This window comes from Poromitra crassiceps (genome assembly GCF_964638095.1).
Source record: "Poromitra crassiceps genome assembly, chromosome: 2".
Classification (NCBI taxonomy): Eukaryota; Metazoa; Chordata; class Actinopteri; order Beryciformes; family Melamphaidae; genus Poromitra; species Poromitra crassiceps.
The window spans coordinates 62,888,433-62,912,642 of record NC_139624.1 but is presented as its reverse complement, the minus strand read 5'-3'; the positions used below and the strand labels follow the sequence as shown (position 1 = coordinate 62,912,642).

Below are 24,210 nucleotides of genomic sequence, written 5' to 3'. Positions count from 1 at the left end.
GACCATACAGTAGGCAGCATAAAGACATTCTTTAAACTAAGCAGTGTTCCCTTTAACTACAGCTTGACTCACTCTGCAGTAGACAGGGATGAGTCAGGCACAAATTGCTAAATCAAGGCAATGAAGGCATGAACTCGGTTGCTCATTTACCCCTCTCTACCATCGCGTGCGTGCGTGCTGGGTCTTTAGAGGTGTGTGTAAACTAGGTATCAGATGGTGACTCAACATTGCAGCATATATATATATATATATATATATATATATATATATATATATATATGATTCTGGCTTGATTGATGATTCTGATTCTAGCAGTTTAGTTTGGAGCTGTAGCTATAGACCAGAACTGCAACGCGTCATCGCACTGCACCGCGCCCCTTTTTGGGGGAATGCGGAAATCCTCTTTGACTCAGGCTGAACGGACATGACGACAGTCCAGTCAACCTTAATTTATTCATATATCTCGACCGTTCAGGTTCGGGCAAGGTCGCAAAATAATTAGTAGACATGTTTATCAAACCAAAAAAACACTTGAACCCGAAATTAATGAATTGGTATTTTGTCTATGCTAGCTAAAAACACGGCAAAAATACCATCACAACAACGCTATTCATTCTTTCTATCCCCAAAAAGGGGCGCGGCCTTGACGCTTTGGATGTGCAGTTCTGGTCTATACCCACAGGGCTGCTCTGTTGTGCGACATGACATTTATGTCATTGTGATCCTCTTGGCTGATGTATTTTCTCAGTCTCTCCCAATTCCCTCCTAGAGAGAGTAGGATTCTGTTGTCGGTTTATTAATATGAAGTATGGCCCTCCAGAGAGAGCCACATGGGACCTGACAGATGCTCCACTTTGCTGTTCTAAAAAGTGTGTGTGTGTGTGTGTGTGTGTGTGTGTGTGTGTGTGTGTGTGTGTGTGTGTGTGTGTGTGTGTGTGTGTGCCTGAAAACTAGAAATAAACTGGGCCAAAGTAGATGTGGACCCAACCCTATCTTAGTGGGCAATTTCTCCTCTCTGCCAATTACTCCTCGTCTTCCTCACATCTGCCTCACTCCCACCCCTTACTCCCTGAGTGAATTTATCCTGAATGCTACAATTGTGCCCAATAGGCCTGCAGAGTTGAGCCACATCATTTGACAAGAATGAATCAGGCTGTTTCAGTCATGGCGTGGCTGACTGTGATCGATCTCCACTCTATGGGATCATTATACAAATGTTGAAGCATCCTTTTCTGACTTTTGGTTTTATAGTGTACGTGGGTGTGCAGGTATGTGCATGTTTGGGTCCATACAGTATGGGTATTTCTCTGTTTTGTTTGCTTGCTGTATATAGTATACGACCCCATTCTGTGTCCGTACACAGACACATTACACACACCCACAAACACTTGTGTGTGTGTGTGTTCAGTCAGTCAGCATTGAGGCACTAGGAATTTAATATATTTACAGTATACTGTTTAAATACAATTTAATATTTGATTTCAGACCAAGAATTTGGGAATTTTGTACATTTTGTAAGTTTCCGGTCCTACCAATTGGATCGTTGACCTTTAACTTTCACAGCTGACCAGCAATGCATTTTAAATGCTATGTTCACACATTTTCATTAAATGAGCCACATGATGTCATTTCTAATGTGCTTTGGGAATTGTCATTGTACTTTTGTTTGTAATGCAAGTAAAGTAAGGCTGGTGAAAGATTGAGAGAGACAGAAAGAGAACAAGTGCAAGTGTGTGCCTAAAGGCTTGATATGTACTGTACATAGCCGTGTCCCCCAACTTTAAACTCTCCCCTCTCCACCCAAAACAAGGTGCCTTAGGTGACTGCTGGCCAGACGAGACTAGCTGCCTACCGAGTGACCTCCCTTTCACTCCCAGTGTCTCCACGGTGATCAGTCGCCACGCCAGCCATCTAGCCACCAGCCCTGACGACCCACCTGACAGCTGGCCAAGCCGAGAAAGCTCCGCCTACGCCGGCGGCGACGAGAAGGAGGGAGAAGGGGCAGACCGCAAACAGAAGAAGAAGAAGAAAAGGAGACCAAAAGACGAGGGGTCTTATGAACATCTGGAGAACAGAGGTCACCTGGAGGCCCACACCCAGGGAGAGAACACCCCCCCTACAGAGGAGCACCATCACAGGGTCGGCCCACGCCGCGACAGAGGAGGAGAGGGAGGTTGGGAAGAGCAGCTGGGGAGGAGCGGAGGCCAGGGGAAGAGGGGGAAGAGCAGGCGGAGCAAGCTGCCGGAGGAGTGGGGCGTGATGACGGAGCCGTTTGTCCCCTCCCCGGCCTCTCAAATACCGGAGGAGATGATGATGGATCTGGGGAGTTCAGCTCAGCCACTCCTGGAGGCCTCCTCCTCCAGCATGGACACCAGCCTGAGCACACGGAGCCAGGAGCTGTTCCCAGAAGAAAGCCCGTTTTTGAAGGGCCTCTCCAAAAACCTGTTCTCCCTCACAACTGCCCCCATCAGCCCGTTGGTCCTGAACAGCGAGCTGAAGGCCACCGCAGCTCCATTCACGATGCCCACCGCTGACGCAGCTCTGGGCTCCTTCCCCACGGCCGCTCACCCCGCTGATCCGTTTGCTACTAGTTATCCTGACCTCCTGATGGATAGCGAAAATGCCAGCCTGGGCAACACGAAGGAGGCCTTTTCTCCACCTTTCTCTGTAGAGAATGAGGTTGCAAGCGGTGACATGGTCGACAGTGGGATGTTTGACCTCTTGGGAGACACCTCGGCTTTCAGCTCTGCCTCCCAGCCGAGCCCCGGCCTATCCCCGATTGAGAATCACGGTGAGGTCGTAGCCTCGGCCCCGCCTCTTTCACCGACAGAAGCTTCCTGGCTCCTGAACGACTCCCACCTGAGCAGCAGCAGCGAGCCGTTTGACTTCAGTGACAGCACCGCTCCGGGTCACGGCCTGCCTTTAGGTCTGGCCTTTGACACCCCCAGCCCGGCCCCTCTGCGCTCCCCCAAAACCACAGCACAGAAGTCCCACTCTCAACCCAAAGAGCACAAAGATGCCAAATGGCCCCAGAAGCAGTCCAGGAAGTCTCGTTCTTCATCGTCTTCTTCCTCCTCCGCCAGGAGTCCCACCTCCCCAGGAGCTAAGAAGTTCCCTCCACAGGCGTCCCCAGTCCTCAGCCCTTCTTCACCACCATCGGCCGCCCCCCAGGGAATTCCTGGCTCTGGCCTTAACCCTGCGGCTAAGCCCTTCTTCCCCAGCTTTGCTGATGCCATGGACGCACCAGCTGTGGTCCCTACAGTGGCCCCCGTCAATGAAGGTTGGTTGGTGCAGTCAGCCCTGGACAAAATAGAAGCTATATTTCAAATATTAAAAACAAATAAATAATTGCTCTAACTTTAATTGGGCATGAAGTTCCCACTCAAGTGGAATGAGTAGTCCAGACATTTGAAATATTTGATTTGATCTTTTTTGGCCAGGACTGATTGCATGGACGTGTTTTACCCCTTAGGGGTTAGATAGAAGATTAGACCCAATTGTGTCTCGTCTCTTGCATGGACACATTTTGTCTAAAGACTTGGCTGGGACTGGTTGGCTTGTCCAATATGGACTGTTTGTGAGTGACTAACACAAAGGCTCAACGAAAAGCCCCAACCAACTGGGGCTTTGGAATGGCTTGGCTCTGCTCATTGACTATCTTTCTTCCCCAATATGCACTGCTGGGTTGTTCTCATGATTAACCGTGTTGCTGTTGAAGGGTGTGCTACTACTAATCACTCACAGAGTCTCTCCCCTTAGCATCACCGTTAGGCTGTGTCAACTTTCACCTTCACCAAACCAAAAGCACACTCGTCTTCCTCGTCTGTCCAGGTGTACGTTTTAACTCTGTGACCATGATTCCTTTGGGTCTAGGGGTGAGGTGTTACTGAGACATTTCTCTTCTGTGTCAAATTAACACGGATTTCCTCAGTAGCTGCCTGTTTCTGCCATAGAAGGAGTGTGGGCATCACTCAAACTGACCACTACTGCCATGCATGAATGACTTTTCATCCAAATTTGTTTTCATGAGTGTATTACTTTCAAAAGAGTCAAACGCTAATGATTGCTTTTTTCTTCTTTTCTCTCCATGCTTGTTGATGATCACTGCCTTCTGGTTTCTCCACAATAGGTGAGTCCTGTTTTCATTCCTCTTGCTGTGTCGTTGTGGCTCCTCAATGGGATTTTTACAGAACAGTTTTGCTGAATGTTGGTGGAGTAATAATAATAATTCATGAGACTTATAAAGCGCTTTTCAAAGACCAAAAGACGCTGACAATATGAGTAGACAAAAAACAGATAAGAGGAACAGGAGAAATGAGGGAGAGGGAGCAGATAGAGAATAAAAAGGGAGGTAGGCAGGGGGACATAGAAGGAGGGGGGAGGGGCCAGGTAGATGAGGGGGGAGAGGAGAGAAGGAGCAGGGAGGGGCGGGATTATGGGTATGGGAGGTTGTATGCCTGGGAGAACAGGTAGGTTTTTAGGAGGGATTTGAAGAAGGTGAGTGAGGGTGAGTCTCGGACTGGGTGGGGGAGAGAGTTCCAGAGACGGGGGGGCTGCTCTGAAGAAGGCTTGATCGCCAAAGCTGCGAAGTTTGGACGGTGAGGGGAACAGTGGATGAGGAGCGGAGGGTTCGGGAGGGTCGATGGTGGAGGAGGAGGTCCGACAGGTAGTGAAGCGCCAGTTTATGGAGAGCTTTGAAGGTGAGGAGGGCGAGTTTGAAGTCGATGCGTTGTTTGATGGGGAGCCAGTGGAGAGAGTGGAGGACGGATGTGATGTGGTCCCGGGACCGGGTTCTTGTGAGTAGATGGGCGGCTGAGTTCTGAACCATCTGAAGTCTATGGAGGGAGTGGGAGCTGATGCCAGTGAGGAAGGAGTTGCAGTAATCTAGGCGGGAGGAGGTGAAGGCGTGGATGAGGGATTCAGCAGCGGGGTGGGGGTGGGGGGAGGCAGTCTCTGATTTTGGCTATGTTGTGGAGATGGGAAAACGAGGTCTTGACAATAGAGCTGAGGTGAGGATCGAATGTGAGGGGTGGGGTCGAAGCTGAGGTTGCCAACCAGGGGGAAAGGGGTGATGGTTGTGTTATCAATGTTGATTGTGAGGGGTACGGTTTTGCTGAGTGTTGATTTGGTTCAGATGAGAAGAAGTTCATTTTTTTTGCTGACTGTTGAGTTGGAGAAAGTTGTGAGTCATCCAGGTTTTTATTGCAGATATGCAGGCTTCGATGTGGGTGAGTGGTGGGTTCTGGGTGCATTTGGAGATGATGTAGATCTGTGTGTCGTCGGCGTAGCAGTGAAAGTCCAGGTTGAAGTTGCGGATGATGTGACCAAGGGGAAGTATATAGCAGATGAAGAGCAGGGGGCCGAGGACTGAGCCTTGGGGGACCCCCTGCGTGACAGAGGAGGTCGTGGAGGTGTGACCGGAAAGGGAGATGAAATGTTGAAAGTGCTTTGGGGAACAGACGGGACTACGGCAAGAGCAAAAAGTAACAGTTCTGTTTTGTTTTTGTTTTTTATTTGCTCCTCAAAGAGCTATTATCAGTACAGTGTAGACATAACCCGTGCTTCTTCATCTATTTCTCATATTGTTATGAATTCCTCAAAAACCCATATGGCTCTACAGTACCGTAAATTCCGGACTATAAGACGCACCGGTGTATAAGCCGCGGGACCAAAATTGACTATTTTTTTCTTCTATAAGCCGCACCGGTCTATAAGCCGCGGGTGTTTTGATGTTTAATTACCATATGAAAGGGTTCGTGCACAGAGAGGAATGTCGGGAAAGCGATGGCTGTTTGGGGAAGCTCCCATTTATTAACATTTCAACAAAACAAAACAAAAGTCAGGTCACTAATCCCCAGACAAAATCACACAACAATAGGCTATATGTGCAGCAAACCTGTAACCAGAGAAGTCAAGTCACTAATGCTCGTCTTCCTCTTCTTCCTGCGTACTGAAACCACCAAAGTCCTCATCTTCAGTGTCGGAAACGAACAGGTTCAGGGTGGCTTCGTCAACCACTCTCCTCTCTCCTTCATTGTCACTCAAAACCAACGAACTCCTCTTCATCTATAGCTGTGTTTCCATTACAGTTTTTCGCAAAAGAATTGCGATATTTCTACAACTTCGACAATGTACAATTGCGACTTGTAGGCGTTTCCATTGAAGTTGCGTTTGAGTGATTCCCCGTTGCAGCAGCTGCCACAGTGATTACGCACGGGGATCTGCCCCATATCCCGTCCCCTGCATGCTCAAATCCAACCAATGGTCAATGGAAATCCCAACATGAAGTTACAATGCATATAAACGAGCCTGATTATCAATTCAAAAGAAAATGAGTCGCAAAATGTTGCTGGCTGCGTGAATGCAGTCAGCGCGACAGGCAGAGGAAAAAAGGTAGCCTAATAGCCTACAACTGGTCCGATTTAGAGATGGAGGGGGGAAAAGGCTGATTTGGTTCTATAATTGCACCTGAAACGTGTGCAATGTATTAGCCTACTCACAGTCACTGTATTCACTTCAGACAGCACCACCGCACCAGTGTGTGCTTTTCATCCTCTCATCTCGCCGCTGTGCCAAATGCGCGCACACAGGCAGCCTGCTGTCACCATGGACCGATTTCTGCCATTAAACATTATCTAATTTGCCCGGCTACGCTTTTGCACAACACTCGTCTTTCTGCTAGGTAGCGTTGCTTCAAAGTTTTCCACTTGCTGCGGAGGTTTTGACACGGCTATCGAACCTTACTTACCAAACTTATTTTCCGCTCCTTTTCCAAGGGATAATATGGGTCACATGACGTGCAAATGCGAAAAATGTGTTTCCATTACACTTTTGCGATAAACTGCTATATCGACACGTCTGAAAAACCACCTCATGATCATCTACTGCTCGTTCTCATGCTGTCGAGAACGAGCAAAGCTTTTTTTTGGTGAAAGAATCCTCCAGGGCGCTTCTTGTTAACAGTCCGAGTGAGTGGCAGGTCGAACGTCAAAGGCACTTCATCCATATTTATGATCTGCTCCGGTTCGATGGAATATTCCTTGATCTTCCTTTGTGTGAATTCGCCGAAGTTTGTGATTTTCTCCTGGTAGTCGGGGGAGGGAGTTGATGGGCTTGTGGCCGTTTGCTTACCGTAATTACCATATGTAAGTGGTCATGCACAGAGGGGATTGTCGGGAAAGAGATGGCTGTTTGAGGAAGCTCCCATTTACCGTATTACCGTAACATTTCAACAAAACAACATAACACAACACCACCGTTGTTTATTTTTACAGTGCACACAGTGTCCGCGGTGTGGTGAAAAGAGGGCAAGAGAGGAAATTAAAACAGAAGTGGATTTATAGTTAGAAAGAGTGCTAAAAAAGAGAGATTTTTTTTTTTTTTTTTTTTTTTTTCTGAAAAAATCCATAGATAAGACGCACCGTTATATAAGCCGCAGGGGCCAAAAAACGGGAAAAAAGCCGCGGCTTATAGTCCGGAATTTACGGTACTTACAACTTTAGCAGCTCTGGATGCGGGGCTTAAAGGCTGGAAGAGAACAGGCTGTGTAAAAGGTCAGTCAGTAGAAGGCTGCTTCTGCCCAGAAACAACAGCACAGGAGTGTATTTGATGAACACACACACACACACACACACACACACACACACACACACACACACACACACACACACACACACAGAGTCAAGCTCAAGATTTCTTCAACTTGAAGAGCTGAAGACCTTGTATATTTCATGCTAATTCTTTACTACATTAATTTCTAGACATTTTCCCTCCTTGAACTAGCTTTCTTTCCACTTCAATAAGGCGGTGTTCACATGCGACGCGCTCATTTGAGCTGCCAGCGTCTTTCTGCAATTCATTCTCTATGTAAGGACGCGCTAAGTGCGCTCATCTTTCAAGGAACGCGTCTAGATTTTTTGGCGGAGCGCTCTGGGCGTTTTAAGCTGAAAAAAGTTGAACATTTGGAGGAAAAGCGTGCTGCTCGTCTTTTCACTTATCCTACCTCTTCTCCCGGAGGGATCCTCAACCTCCGCTGCTGCCAGAATTGGCAATAATCTGGCTTTCATGTTCACAGTCAACAGACGAAACCAGCTGGCTACCGTCCGTGTGATCGTTGTGTCCTGAACTGTACTGCACGCGACTGCAGGGGAAAACAAAACGGAGCACACAAAAAACGCTCCGTGCGCTGTGTTTTGTGCGCAATGGAAGCGCTCTCAACATGATTTCCATAGCATTCAACGTCTTACTGAAAAAAGCGCGTTTGGTGTGAACGCCGCCTAACAGTTTATCTTGTCTTTCTTCACTTCTCATGATAAAAGGTAGGCGTGGTAGACCTGTTTGCTGCAGGTTTCCTACCTCTACCGCTACGTCTCGTTCCATCGAGGTCTCTGTCTTTCAACCAGGAGCTGCAATGTCTCAGAAGCAGAACCTCTCTCTCTCTCTCTCTCTCTCTCTCTCTCTCTCTCTTTTAAGCTCAGACACTACAAAACGATCATTGCCACAGGAAAGTATTTCATTTGTGTGTGTTTTCTCTCCACTAAAAGTGTTAATCGATATAACCCAGACAGAGCTATCAAGTCAGGCCCAAGTGGGAGTGAAGTGGGAGCTGTTGGTTTCAGCTCTTGTTCTAATGGAGAATTAACTTGTGGAAGTGTGACTCATTTAGGAGAAGCATTTTCAGCAGACCGGGGAATAATAATGTGTGTGCCAGCCAGAGCTGGGAGGCTAAAAATAGATCAAGTTTGATACTTTCTGTTCATATACAGCTGTGTGTGTGTGTGTGTGTGTGTGTGTGTGTGTGTGTGTGTGTGTGTGTGTGTGTGTGTGTGCGCGCATGCGTGCGCGCGTGTGTGTGTGTGTGAGAGAGAGAGAGCTGCAGCTCAGCCTGCTATTGGTCCATGATCGGCAAGCTGCACGATCACTGGACAGGTGATCTGTCAATCACCCTATCATCTATTTTACTCCAAACGGGCGAGTTATATAAAAAATTACCCCCCTACAGTTGTTATGAAAAGGTGAAATTAGCTATATAGACCAAAACCGTGTTTTGGTCCAGGCTATAAAGATGTTTAATTACTGTTATAAAAAGTAGGGCATTTTAACAGGAACGACGGGACTTCTGAGTCCTGCCTCAAGTGGCCATTCAAGGAATTACAGCTTAAACAAAGACTTCCGTATCTTCAGGGGAAAGGGGTGGGCTTGCTCACTGGTGCACGCGCTGTGTACTGTATGTGCATGCATCACTGTGCTTGTTTATGAATGAATATTGTTGGCACATGTATCGGAGGAAGCATTATGGAGGACCAGGAGGGTCTTACGCTAATGAATAGAGTGTCCCCTTAATAATTATCCAATTGTACAATTAAAAAGAGTAATTTCAAAAAGAATTCACAAATGACGTATTAATACATCATTAAAAAGTCGTATTTGGAAAAGGAACTTCAAAAACATCCATTAAACAGTGTATTTCAAAATGGAATTACGAATACATCATTTAAAACATCATTTAATACATCGTTTCCTTATTCCTATTCGAAATAACCATTTGTAATTGTATTTGAAGTCACTATATTAAATCCCCGATTCGAAATAACGATTGGAAATGCCATTTACCCATTGCATGACACTTTTGGCCTTAGCCTAGAAAAACTGTGTAAAACAATGCAAATTAGACATGTACTTTAATTTTTAATTTGACATACCTTGTAGGCCCTGGAGAGTCTTAAGCTAATGAATAGAGTGTTCCTTTAATAATTATCTAATCGTACAATTAAAAAGAGTAATTTCAAAAAGAATTCACAAATGACGTATTAATACATCATTAAAAAGTCGTAATTGGAAAAGGAACTTCAAAAACATCCATTAAACAGTGTATTTCAAAATGGAATTACGAATACATCATTTAAAACATCATTTAAACAGTGTATTTCAAAATGGAATTACGAATACATCATTTAAAACATCATTTAATACATAATTTCCTTATTCCTATTCGAAATAACCATTTGGAATTGTATTTGAAGTCACTATTTCAAAACCAATTCAAAAAACCGATTGGAAAACCATTTTGTTTTAACATGACACTTTTTTGCTCTTTGTCCCCAGCCAAACAGTGTCAATCGTGAATCCATGGTCCTAATGCAAATGAGCCATGTAACAGGCTCTCTGATTGGCTAGAGAGGCAGTCCACTGAGCCAGGCTCTTTCATGCCTCAAAGCTCTCTAGCCAATCAGAGAGCCTGTTACATGGCTCATTTGCATTAGGGGGCTCAATTCACGATTGACACTGTTTGGCTGGGGACAAAGAGCAAAAAGTGTCATGTTAAAACGAAATGGTTTTCCAAACGGTTTTTTTAATTAGTTTTGAAATAGTGACTTCAAATACAATTACAAATGGTTATTTTGAATAGGAATAAGGAAATGATATATTAAATTATGTTTTAAATGATGTATTCGTAATTCCATTTTGAAATACACTGTTTAATGGATGTTTTTGAACTTCCTTTTCCAAATACGACTTTTTAATGATGTATTAACTCATTCACCGCCAATGACGTCTTTGACGTGTTATCAGAAATAGCCCTCCCCGCCAATGACGTGTTTGACGTGTTTTTGTTTTTATTACTGCAGGGCGTAGTTTAAACACTTCCCCAGCCTGTCACATGGTATCAGGTCCCTAGCATCTAAGACAACACGTGAACAAACACATACCGCAGCTGTTGTTTTGAAATTGAGCAAGAGGAAAAGCAGAAAACGGGTAACGCTTCCTTGTGCAGACAGGAGAAACGCCATTGAAACGCGCCTCGGCGCGCTGCACGAGCTGGAGTCGCCTTCCTCTGTGCCAGCCTGGAGAAAGTAATCAAGAGATGTGTTTGATCATCGGAGGAATGAGGAAATGATCGATCAGTTTGCGAGGGCGGTGAGGACGTGTTGAATAGCCGAGGGGAAAACGGGAACGATCAGATAGCAGGGAGGATATGACAGGGAGACATGGACGAGGACGGGTGCAAAATAAACACACAACAGCAAGGCACAAGGCAGAAGCGGCGGCAGTCACAGCAGCCCGCTGTCCTTTCTCAATCGCTGGGCTGCGTGCCCTCCAGTGTTGCTCCTGGCCAATCCCAGCGCCACAGGGCGTGGTTATTGCTTATCCTATGTGGGGTTAGAAATCTAAAAGGGGGATCGGGGATCGCGTGTGTGTGTGTGTGTGTGTGTGTGTGTGTGTGTGTGTGTGTGTGTGTGTGTGTGTGTCTGTCTGTCTGTCTGTCTGTCGGTGTGTCTGTCTGTCTGTCTGTCTGTCTGTCTGTCTGTCTGTCTGTCTGCACACTCACACCGAGTAAACTGTATTGTTGAATGTAAAAAAAAGCACTTCATGTGTATATATATATATATATATATTTTTTTTTGTCATTTGTGTCCTAACGAATAATATTTACATGTCTGATGTCAATACAGTTCAAAATAAAAGAATTGAGAGTGAGTTCTGCCTGAGATTGTGCCCTTTTACAAAAATTGCCTTTTCTCCTGTTTATTTTCTCAGGGAGAACTTTTGGGGGAAAACAGGGTGTATATAAATGGCTATAAGTAGAGTACAGAACATGCTAAAAGCTCACTTTTTTTTTCCTGGTGAACCCAGAGACGTACATCTTCATTTAGAGGTATTGCAAATCACTCTGGTGCTAATAGATAATTTACTGTGGGTCTTGAAAGATGACCAACAATTATGAAAATCTTTGGCCTGTGCTAAATATTGGCAGTCCTAAACTGGCGGTGAATGAGTTAATACGTCATTTGTGAATTCTTTTTGAAATTACTCTTTTTAATTGTACGATTAGATAATTATTAAAGGAACACTCTATTCATTAGCTTAAGACTCTCCAGGGCCTACAAGGTATGTCAAATTTAAAATTAAAGTACATGTCTAATTTGCATTGTTTTACACAGTTTTTCTAGGCTAAGGCCAAAAGTGTCATGCAATGGGTAAATGGCATTTCCAATCGTTATTTCGAATCAGGGATTTAATATAGTGACTTCAAATACAATTCCAAATGGTTATTTCGAATAGGAATAAAGAAACAATGTATTAAATGATGTTTTAAATGATGTATTCGTAATTCCATTTTGAAATACACTGTTTAATGGATGTTTTTGAAGTTCCTTTTCCAAATACGACTTTTTAATGATGTATTAATACGTAATTTGTGAATCCTTTTTGAAATTACTCTTTTTAATTGTATGATTGGATAATTATTAAGGGGACACTCTATTCATTAGCGTAAGACTCTCCTGGTCCTCCATAAAGCATATGCTACAGTAGTCTACAGATCTCCCCAGATCAGCAGCGGGGGAAGTACAATTGTGGAGAAAATGGGAGAAATATCTGTGTTGTTTTTTGTTTTTTTTGTGTGTGTATTGATGGTATAGAAACTAGGGCTGTGCCGATTCACTTATCTCCCGATTCGATACTATCACGATACTTGGGTGTAGGGCTGGGCGATATGACCAAAATCTCATATCCCGATATAAGTCATTTCATATCCCGATACCGATATATATCACGATATAGCATATTTTCTGTAAATTCTATTTATAGTTTATATAAAATGACCACATGGCCATTTATTTATGTAGCAGTTAAACCCGTTAAAATGTTGTCAAACCTCACAAAGGATACATGCATTCAGAATACAGATAAGCATGGCTATTCTTTACAACACAGATGATAATAATTAGTTGCAGGGCAGTAGAATGAAACACAAACTGAACCACGCCACCAGTTCGATTTTCAAAGGGGACACTAGCATTTGATGCGTTTGATTTAAGCACTAATTTGGAATCATATCTAAAAGCGGCCACTAGTAGGCGGCAGTATTTCTTTAGTCAACATCAAAATACCTACATGTTAAGTAGTTAAGTAGAAGAAGAATAAAACGGTAGAAGAAGAAGAACAACGTTAACCAACAACTCACCCAGGGAAAGCTAAAAGCTAAAGCTAACGATAGACGTTTTGTTGTCAGCCCTCAAGGGATTTCCTTGGGATGATGAGAGGAGATATTTTGCCAGGTTTAACGTTAGGAGGACACACACAAATATGGGTCAAACACGGACTTAACCTTGTTGACACAGAGTCTGGTGCGTGTGTGGACTGTGGACGTGAGTAAAAAAGAAAACAGAATGAAGAAAGCACAGCGTCATCCAAATGACGGACAATATTGCCGTAAAGAGTGTGATTTGCAACACAACGATATAAATGATAGAGCATCATATCAGACGAAATACATTTTCTATCGTCCAGACGAAATATATCGTCATATCGCCCAGCCCTACTTGGGTGCCGATTCGATATATATTGCGATTCTTAAGTATTGCGATTCTACGATTATTGCGATTCGATATTACGATTTATTGCGATTTTTGTTTCTTTTTTTATTTTATTTTTTCAGTTTGTTTGCTTTTTTACACTAGATTAGAACATGGGAAAAGTTTAATCATACACTTCTAGAGACTGTATATTATATCATGAGTAGGGCTGGGCGATATAGTTAAAAAGTATATTGATATAACATCTTTCATATCAGTCTATATCGATAATTATTGATAATTTTAATTACCTGTTTTTATCTATTTATTTATGTCGATGGTTTTTATTAATAAAAAACATTAGAAGAAAAAGGTTGCATTTAGCCACTTTATTTTGAACCACCTTATTTTCAAGGCACACAGGTAGGTCTAATTTGTCACACACACGCATACATTCTCTGAGTGCAACTGCAAACATTATTTACAGACATGGTGACGTTTTGCTTTGATGACAGCCTAGCGTTGCCAGCCTTCTAAAAAAACATTTGGTAACGTGTATTTCAGGGTTGTAGGGTTAACGTTAGGTGAATCAGAGGTGTGGAAAAGCCTGGGTTTTGCTTTGACTTGCTTAACTACAAATATGCTATACTGTAGGCTGTAGGGCTGGAGGGTGACCGCGCTGGGGACCGCGCGCCGTTTGTTGGGCGATAAAAAGCCTTGCCTCGCTGAAAATGCGGTAGGCTACATTTCGCCATATCAGTTTTATAAACCCATCAAGACCCAGCCCAAGCACAAGACATAAAGTCATAAGCTGTGTGCTCAATAGATGACACAATAAGTTATTCCTGTCCCAAAGTACAAGTAAAGCCTTTCTAACAGTTCAACTTTGTCTCTGCTCACAGAAGTTAATTGAGCTGCAGGTGCCCCCCGCATTCCGTAAAGTAACGTTGCAGACGTCCGTATTTGTGAAATTGGTGTCTTAACATTAACGTTAATTTCCCGGGCGCTTATTAATACAACACGTTAACATGTTACGTTAACACGAATTGAAACTCGCCCAAATCGAGTTCTTTGTAACGCCGGGAGAGATCAAACGAGTGGCGTCAGCGGAGGACCAAAATGCGAGACTCGATCATCAGCCAGGAATGGGTCTTGCGCTACTTTTGCATGCTAAAATAAAGCTGATAATGTACAATTTGATTCAAGGGGGGGGAAACCCTTTCAGAGTACAACACAAACTGTCTATTTTACTGCAACTCGACAGTGCTGCTCCAGGAGATGTCGGGACTCTCAGCTCTGGATCAAGGGATATGATTAGCTGTGTGTGAGTGGGGGCGGGTCATGGGGCGGGTGCACTCGGAGTTTGTCTGTTAAATGATTGGCTGTTTCCGTGTCACTTGTACTAACAAGGTACATGATTGACTGTATGAGCCACGGAGCAGAGGGAAGCGCTGGATGAAAGTTGTAACATTTCATACATAAACAGAAAAAAATGCTATTATCGATTCTGGACTAAAAGATTGATTAAAAAAATCGTGACATTAAAAATCGCGATACTTAAGTGAATCGATTTTTTCTCCCACCCCTAATAGAAACTATAGATGGTTGCACCAGCACCCTGCATGCGTGCTAGCTTGCCACCATCGATATATGAATGTGTGAATGGGTGACTGTACCGTCTGCATATTGTACAGTGCTTTGGATAAAAGTGCTGTATAAATGCAGGCAGTTTCTCATTGATCATGTACCCTCACCACTTCCTGTATCTGCCTCCCAGTGGAGGCTGTGATGAGGCCTGGGGCAGCTTCAGCTTGCCAAAGCAACAGCGGAGCTTTGAACCTGGCAATTAAGCCACTTTGATCATTCCCCCTCCTTCCAGAAAAACAGAAGGCCTTGTATTATATTGTCTGCCACCTCAAGTCAAACACACACTGTATGGCCCTGAGGAAGGGCTTGTATTATATTGTCTGCCACCTCAAGTCAAATGCATTTACATACGGCTCTGAGGAAGGAAAACTCTCAATAGTGTGCTGCTGAGTGGGACTCTTGCCCTGGTGATTTTAATGTATTGCATGATTGTTTGTCTGCAATTAAGCATTGGATGGCCGGCAACTTTCTTCAGCTAAATGCTGACAAAACTGAAGTTCTGGTTGTTGCTGCTGATAGCATTGCTACTAAGGTGGCTGGCTTATTGGGTCCCTTAACTCAAATGTGCACTCCAACCTGAGAAATCTTGGTGTTATCTTCGATCAGGCTATGCACCTTGACAAACACATCAAGTACTTGTCCCATACATGTTTTTTCCATCTTAGAAATATTGCAAAGCTCAGGTCTGTTGTATCCCACCATGAGTCGGAAATGATTATACATACCTTTGTTTCATCACATCTGGACTATTGTAATTCTCTTTTTACTTGTCTCAGCAAAACATCTCTGGACCGCCTCCAACTGGTCCAGAATGTTGCTGCCAGATTGTTGACCAGGTCAAGTAGGCCATGTCATATTACTCCTGTCTTGGCCTCCTTGCATTGGCTTAGTTCCTGTTAACTTCAGGATCCAATTCAAGGTTCTGGTGATTACATATAGAGCCCTGCATGGTCAGACACCTGTCCCCAGCAGGTCACTGAGGTCTGCTGACCAGGGCCTATTGGTTGTTCCCATAGGTTGTTCCCCGCACCAGGTTCAAAAGCAAAGGTGACCAAGCCTTTGAGTCTGTAGCTCCTAGGTTGTGGAACGCTCTTCCTCAGGTCTTGAGAGCTGCGGCCTCTGTAGACAATTTTTTAAAGCAGCTAAAATGCTTCTGTTTAGACAGGCGTTTGTTATGCCTCCGCCGGCGATCACCAGGCCGGATGCATTATGGATCCGGGTTGTCCGTCCGCATGTACGTACGCATGTCCGTCCGTCCGTCCGATGTTCGTTAATGTGATATCTGAGGAACGCCTTGACGGAATTTCATCAAATTTGCCTTAAACATCCACTTAGACTCAAGGATGATCTGATTAGATTTTGATGGTCAAAGGTCAAAGGTCAAGGTCACTGTGACCTCTCGAACGCCATTTTCAAGCTTGTTAACGCGATATCTCAGGAATGTCTCGATGGAGTTTCATCAAATTTGCCTCAAACATCGACGAAGATCATCAAAGACACAAACCACCCCCACAACAGTCTGTTCTCCCTGCTACCCTCAGGGAGGAGATACAGGGTCCCAAGAGCACGCACAAATCGCTTGAGGGACAGTTTCTTCTCACAGGCCACGAGACTCCTTAACATATACAAATAGTGTAGTAGCTGTACTCTACCGCACTGTAGATGCTACCATTATGTATGACTAATGTTCAATAGTATGTTTAATTAGGTATATGCTATTTGCACCTAACAGAATGTTATTATGTTTAATTATGTTTAAAGTATGTTCATGCCATTTGCATTATGGGCAGTGAATACGCCACTGTCTGTGGCGTGTCTTACTGCTTTATTGCTTGTTGCCTCTTGTTTTTTATTTATATATCTTTTATTTTTTGCACTATGTTGTAACGGAGCCTACAGCACAAGAATTTCACACGTGATACTTGTACTACTACTACTACTACTACTACTCTTGAATCTTGACTTGGACTCAAGGATGAACTGATTAGATTTTGGTGGTCAAAGGTCAAGGTCACTGTGACCTCTCGAACGCCATTTTCAAGCTTGTTAACGCAATATCTCAGGAATGCCTTGATGGAGTTTCATCAAATTTGCCTCAAACATCGACTTGGACTCGAGGATGATCTGATTAGATTTTGGTGGGCAAAGGTCAAAGGCCAAGGTCACTGTGACCTCTCGAATGCCATTTTCAAGCTTGTTAACGCGATATCTCAGGAATGCCTTGGCGGAATTTCATCAAATTTGCCTCAAACATCGACTTGGACTCAAGGATGAACTGATTACATTTTGGTGGTAAAAGGTCAAAGGTCAAGGTCACTGTGACCTCTCGAACGCCATTTTCAAGCTTGTTAAAGGCACTATGTGTAAGATTCTGCACTATTAAATATCCCCAAACCAATACCTTGTATATGTAGAGAAGGTACAGTGATTAATTTCTGTGTTTACAACTAAGCCACGCCCCCTCCCTGTGTTGTGATTGCTCTCTGTCCTTCTCCTCTAACATCCCGAACCTGTTTACATAGAAACCCCTCCCCCGAGAGCGGCTACCCCCGTGCCTATAAATCGACCTAGGTAGGCCCGCCCAGCCCACAGCCGAAACAGAATTTTAATGAGAAGATGGCGGATCCCTGATGCGGGCATTCCAGACATTCCATTCCCTGATCCAGCTTATGTCTGCGGTTTCATACTTTAGCCAAATCGCCGCCGAAAAGAAATATCTCAGACCAGAGTCAACCTTGCCGGTCTGGCTTTCACTAGATGGAGAGCCCTACGAGCAGCTATATCTGGCCTGCAAAGTGACTCGGAGCTGGCGTGTTCTCCTGTACTTACACACGGTAAGTAACGTTATAGCGTTTGCATGTCCCATTTCAGTAACGTTACGCATGATAGCGAAATGTACAAGGTGTTATCGACATTGTGAATTTGTTCTGGGAATGTTGTAATCACTTGGCTAACTGTTGCTTTTCACGGCTATTCAAATGACTTTACACTGCTAGTGTAGCCTGCTGCAGGATTTGATTAGCTTGTCGTTCGTGTATAACTTATACACAGACATTCTGGTGACAAGTTGACATGCATGACATAACGTTACTTCCCATTACAAATTTCGCATGCATTTTCTGTTATAATTACGTCCAGTTGCTGTCACTATGACGCAGAACGGTATAGTAATGTGTAAACACTTAGAAAGGCCATGGAGAAAAGCTAGCTTCGCTAATGTTAGCAGTTTGTTTTCCTATTTTGTCTCACTAAGCAACGTTACGTTAGAAAATAGCTGTAACACCGTCCAAACAAATCAAGGTTTGGTAAGAGTATCTAATTCATGACAATGTGGAGGAACCCTGCCTTGATATCTACCAGCTACAAAATAGATGATTCAAATTAATACTAAACACATTTCCGTTTGTCTGATTTTCAAGGTGCCAGTCATCCAGAAGAGCTGACAAGATAGAAAACAAGTGGACCCACCATTATGATATTTGAGATGGAGAAATTGTGCTTTTATAGCAAACCTGTATAATACATGTTCTATCATCTTTGATGTTTAGATGTTTGCTGTCTGCAATCTTCTGTACACCAATAAAGTTGATATGACTTCATCCATGTCTCTTGGCCACTATTCTCCATTGTAACATTAGATTTGCCTAAAGCTGAGTGTGCCTAGCTACAGTAGCCTACAGTATTTCTGTTTCTGTGTATATATAGCCTACTTTATATAATAGACAGTGTATGTGATGTTTCTCAGTACATTGATTTCACAACTTCGTTTATCAGAAAAAATACTTTATTTGCAAAACTAAAATATGGGCTACACCAGAATGACGTGACCAGTTCCATCAGCTATGCGGTTCTTCAGGATGTCGACAAGATCTGTTATCGTCCTACAGCCGACCTTCCTCTCTGCGACCCTGCCTCCTCTTTGTCCCACTGGTGCTAGCCTGGGCTTCAGGCATACAGCTTGGTTTGCCTGCCTATAAAAAACAGCAGTGATTCAAGCGTTTGAAATTAGTTTGAACAACTCTAACAATGAGAAAATACTAGCGTTGCACTATGAATACATTTTGGCCATGTCTTGGTATTAGCAGACGAACAAAAACACAGGCTAAGCTACTCACTGTTGACAGACAGCTGTGGTTAGCTAGCGATGTCCCCAACATTGAATTGAAATCATCCTAATTTAGCTATGTCAACCTGGTTTTAGACAACGTTTTGCCTAACCGTACTTAGCAATAGGGCAGGCTATGCAAAAGGTTAGGTTACAATGTAACCTTTTCAAAATCCATGTAACCGTTACATGGATTTTGATCGGTTAGCAGATTATACAAATAAGTCTTACCAAGCGGACTATTGTCAATATCCTACAGGTTTATGACTATCATGTGAAATTTGTCATTACTCAAGCCAAATACATAGCCGAGATACATTTGTGCTTGTTTTATGTACTTACGTCTGCAGTAGGTAGGCTATGCACAAAATAGTTGTTTATATCTCCGTTGCTTGGGAGGGAGGGAGGGAGGCGGGGGAACCAGGAAGTGCTCTGCGCTGGTGGGTGGGATCGAGATTGTTTGGGTAAACAAGTTTTGTTATGGTTTGAAATGGCGACATCTAGTGGACAAAAAAATCACACATAGTGCCTTTAACGCGATATCTCAGGAATGCCTTGACGGAATTTCATCAAATTTGACTCAAACATCGACTTGGACTCAAGGATGAACTGATTAGATTTTGGTGGTCAAAGGTCAAGGTCCCTGTGACCTCACGAATGCCATTCCCAAGTTCGTTAAAGCGATATCTCAAGAACGGCTTGATGGAATTTCATCAAATTTGCCTCAAACATCGACTTGGACTCAAGCATGAACGGATGAGATTTTGGTGGTCAAAGGTCAAAGGCCAAGGTCACTGTGACCTCTCGAACGCCATTTTCAAGCTTGTTAACGTGATATCTCAGGAATGCCTTGGCGGAATTTCATCAAATTTGCCTCAAACATCAACTTGGACTCAAGCATGAACTGATTAGATTTTGGTGGTCAAAGGTCAAGGTCACTGTGACCTCACGAATGCCATTCCCAAGTTCGTTAAAGCGATATCTCAAGAACGGCTTGATGGAATTTCTTCCAATTTGGCTCAAACGTCGACTTGGGCACAAGGGTGAACAGAATACATTTTGGTGATCAAAGGTCAAGGTCACTGTGACCTCTCCAACGCCATTTTCAAGCTTGTTAACGCCATATCTCAGGAATGCCTTGACAAAATTTCATCAAATATGCCTCAAACTTTAACTTGGCCTCAAGGTTGAACTGATTACATTTTGGTGGTCAAAGTTCAAGGTCACTGTGACCTTATGAATGCCATTCCCAAGTTCGTTAACGCGATATCGCAGTAACACCTTGACCACATTTCTTCACATTTGGCTCAAACGTCAAAGTCTGGACATACAGTACATGCATGTTGACTGCTGACTTGTTGGCGTAGGCATATATCCGCAGTGCGGTCGTTCTAGTTTCCTCTTTATTTTGGCCAGACAGAGCGAGACAGAGATTAAGTTTTTATTCTGGAACATATTTTGCATTGAGTTGAAACTAGATGAATCGCATGTCGTAGTATAAATGTTAACAAGTGTAACTTTGGCCCAGGACCATGTGTGTCATGTAGCAACCCCACCACTTATATAGCCTCAGACTGATGACATCATCACTGAACTTATACCTAAGCCAGGAAGGCCTGAATGAATAAAGAATGAATGATGAATGCATGACTGACCCCAAAAAGCCTTCTCTTGACCATGCTGCGCACGTGGTAAGGCCCTCTTCTCCTCTGTGTGTGTGTGTGTGTGTGTGTGTGTGAGAGAGAGAGAGAGACACACACACACACACACACACACACACACACACACACACGCACGCACACACACACACAGCTTCCTCTGCCCCCCCTCTGTGTAATACTGCCTTTTTCTGTGTCCCAGGGAGGGTCTGTGTCAGCAAGAGTGCTATTTAAACCATGTAGAAAAGACAGGGAGCCATGTATAACACAATAAAGAGGAAGGAGCAATACTGTAAGAGGTTAGAGACTCGGGGAAGTACAGGGGAGATAATGGAGGAACAGAGAGAGAGACAGACAGACAGACAGACAGACAGACAGAGGAACACAGACTGGGGGAAACACTCACCAATTCCCAAACGCCCCCCACACACAAATAAGGAGCTAGAAAGAAAAATGCATTTGCATATTTGTAGAGAAAGGCAAGGGGGCGTGTGCTGTGTAAGCTTGTAGGATTGCTAAAGGGGTGTGCAGAGGTGAAAACCAGGCTGAGAGTGGATGGAAGACCAAGGGTGCTTTATAAGTCCTCTTGGAGAGGAGAGGTAGGGATATCTACGGATGAGACAGAGAGGGAGAGACACAGGGATCCAGACAGATGAGGATGAGAAAGCTTGGGAGGGTGAAGAGGATGCTGTGGAGAGAGACACTGGTGAAAGTGGGCCGGAACCGTCCGGTGCGCAGTTCCTGTAAGACTTTCGGTGCCTGAACGCCGTTGGGGGAAGACATGCAGCTGCCTGTCAATCAAAATCTGATTGCTGCAGAGTGCAGAAGCAGTCACAATCCATAATTTCCAACAAGGAAATGCATGGCTGACGTTATGTCATTAGGGTAATAAACAACAGTCTCTCTCATAAAAATTGTTCCGTGTTTTAGACCTGGCTGTCAGTGGTTTTTAATCCGTGCTGTGTAGGCTGATTTGCGCTTCCAGCACGCAGCTCTTGAATCCCGCTGCTGCTGCTGCAGCTCGGCTGTGTCAATACTAGTCTAGTCTCGCTTGCGGCTTGCCTCCGCTCCGCCAACAAAAACAGTTCCCCCAGGATTGCACGAGTGTAAGTTCCCAAGCAAGTAAGCAAGCAAGCAGAAACGGTAATATTTCCAACCACTGAGAGGCAGCGATGTGCCGCAAGGCATGGGTTTACTTTGTGGAGTAACAGCAGCTAACAGGCTGGAGGAGGCGCACACCATGGATCTAATATAGGCAATGATTAGACTGCAGCAGTGAAACGGAGTGATACACACACAGTGAAGTGCCAGCGCTGTTAATGTGAAATGGATGGCGGTAGGCAACTCTTGTCCAATCAAATTACTCGGCCGGAACTAACTGTTGTATAAAGGTGCGTTTGATTTATTGTTCCCGGACATTTTGCGACCAAATGCACATACTTTATTAATGCAATTTGCACCGGGCAGCGGGCAAGGACGGATAATAAACGAGCCCAACATGTTTGCCATTGTTTTCAGAACAAAAGGAGCAGAAACATGCAACAAACAATAACTCAAATGTTTAAGAGGAAGGAGAGAGATAAAGAAGCAGATAATGTGGCTAAAGTTAGAAGAAGAGAGCAAATTGAGGGCCAGAGGGGGGAGGCAGAGCCTCTGCAAAATGAAAACCCAGCCTCAGATGCAAACACAGGTGATGATGCTAATTTAGACCAGAGAATAGACATGAAGTTAGCTTACTAGCAAATTAGACAGTGGCTTACTCAGAACACAGTCTGTGTGCATACAGTACAACATTTTGTATGTATCCGCCATTACACAGAAGACAAGGATAACTACTTCAGCCCTCTGTGGAAAATGTGGAAAAGTGTTTAAGTGTCCCCACTTTCCCAGGGACCTAGATCCAGCTAGTAGTTTACAACCAGCTGGCAGCTAGTGATAACAATAATTCAGACTCTTCTGAACCTAAAACTGATGACAGTAACAGAGTCACAGAGGCTGCTGTCACAGAGGCCCTTCACACTGCTAAGGCCTCATCCCTCTCCTCTGTTCTTGTCCTCCTTGACCTGTCTGCTGCCTTCGATACAGTCAACCACCAAATCCTTCTTTCCACTCTGTCTGACCTCGGCATTTTAGGTTCTGCACTCTCCTGGTTTGCTTCCTACCTCTTGAACCGCTCATACCAGGTCTCATGGAGAGGGTCCCTCTCCAGATCCTGTCCTCTTACCACCGGTGTCCCCCAGGGCTCAGTCCTGGGCCCCTTACTTTTCCTTCTCTATATCAGATCTCTTGCCTATGTGATCTCTTCTCATGGCTTTTCTTATCACTGCTATGCTGATGACACCCAGCTTTTCCTTTCCTTCCCCCCCTCCGACACTCAAATCGAGGCTCGCATCTCTGCATGCCTCAAAGACATTGGCGACTGGATGTCTGCCCACCACCTCAAGCTCAACCTTGGTAAGACAGAGCTACTCTTCCTCCCAGGAAAAGACTGCCCTCTCGCAGATCTCTCCATCTCCATTGACAACACCACTGTACTTCCCTCCCAAACAGCTAAGAACCTTGGGGTGATCCTTGACAACCAGCTGTCTTGCTCAGCCAACATAGCTGCTACAGCACGCTCCTGTAGGTTCTCTCTCTACAACATCCGCAAAATCCGTCCCTTTCTCACAAGAGAAGCGACTCAACTCCTGGTCCAGTCTCTTGTCACCTCCCGCCTGGACTACTGCAACGTGCTCCTGGCCGGCCTACCTGCCACCGACATCCGACCGCTTCAGCTCATTCAGAACGCTGCAGCCCGTCTGGTATTCAACCAACCCAAATTCTCTCACGTCACTCCCCTCTTCCAGGAGCTCCACTGGCTTCCCATCTCGGCCCGCATCAAATTCAAATCACTGGTACTGGCCTACAGGGCTGCACACCAGTCAGCTCCCCTGTACCTGCAATCTATGGTCAGGTTCCAAACCTCTCAGCGCTCCCTTCGCTCCTCCACCAGTGCAGGTCGCCTCGCCCCTCCTTCGCTACGGGGGCTCAAAAGTCGCTCATCCCGATCTCGACTCTTCTCGTCCCTGGCACCTCAATGGTGGAACGAGCTTCCACCTTCGGTCAGGACGGCTGAATCACTGCCGATCTTTCGGAAAAGACTAAAGACACACCTTTTCAGGCTCCATCTGGGCCCTTCTTTTTTTTTTTTTTTTTTTTTTTTTTTTTTCATATTTTAAATTTTTATAGAACACAAACAAGACAAAACAGACAAACAGGCTCAGACACAAAGGAAAGAAAGAAAAAACAAAACAAAACAAAACAATATAATCAACATTACAAAGTGGTGCCGCCAGCTACCTAAGGTGCTTATGTTCTTGTAAACGGTATACTCGGGATTCCACCCAAGGGGTCCATGGGAAGCCAGCCGGGCGAGTCACCCGTCACCCCTAGCCTCGTTAAGGTAGACCAAAAACGGGTCCCAGATAGTCACAAACTTTCTAATTGTATTGGTTCTCAGGAA

The 24,210-nt window shown here is 44.5% G+C and overlaps 1 protein-coding gene across 1 annotated transcript in view; it reads left to right on the top strand.

The window, feature by feature from the left end:
• LOC310800100 (uncharacterized protein) overlaps nt 1-24,210 on the top strand; it is a gene marked incomplete at both ends in the record, with an annotated part of 199,221 nt that overhangs the window by 55,699 nt on the left and 119,312 nt on the right. The window contains one exon of the mRNA XM_083662677.1: nt 1,820-3,280. Coding sequence (XP_083518803.1) covers nt 1,820-3,280 — 1,461 coding nt within the window. The remainder of the gene's footprint in view (nt 1-1,819; nt 3,281-24,210) is intronic.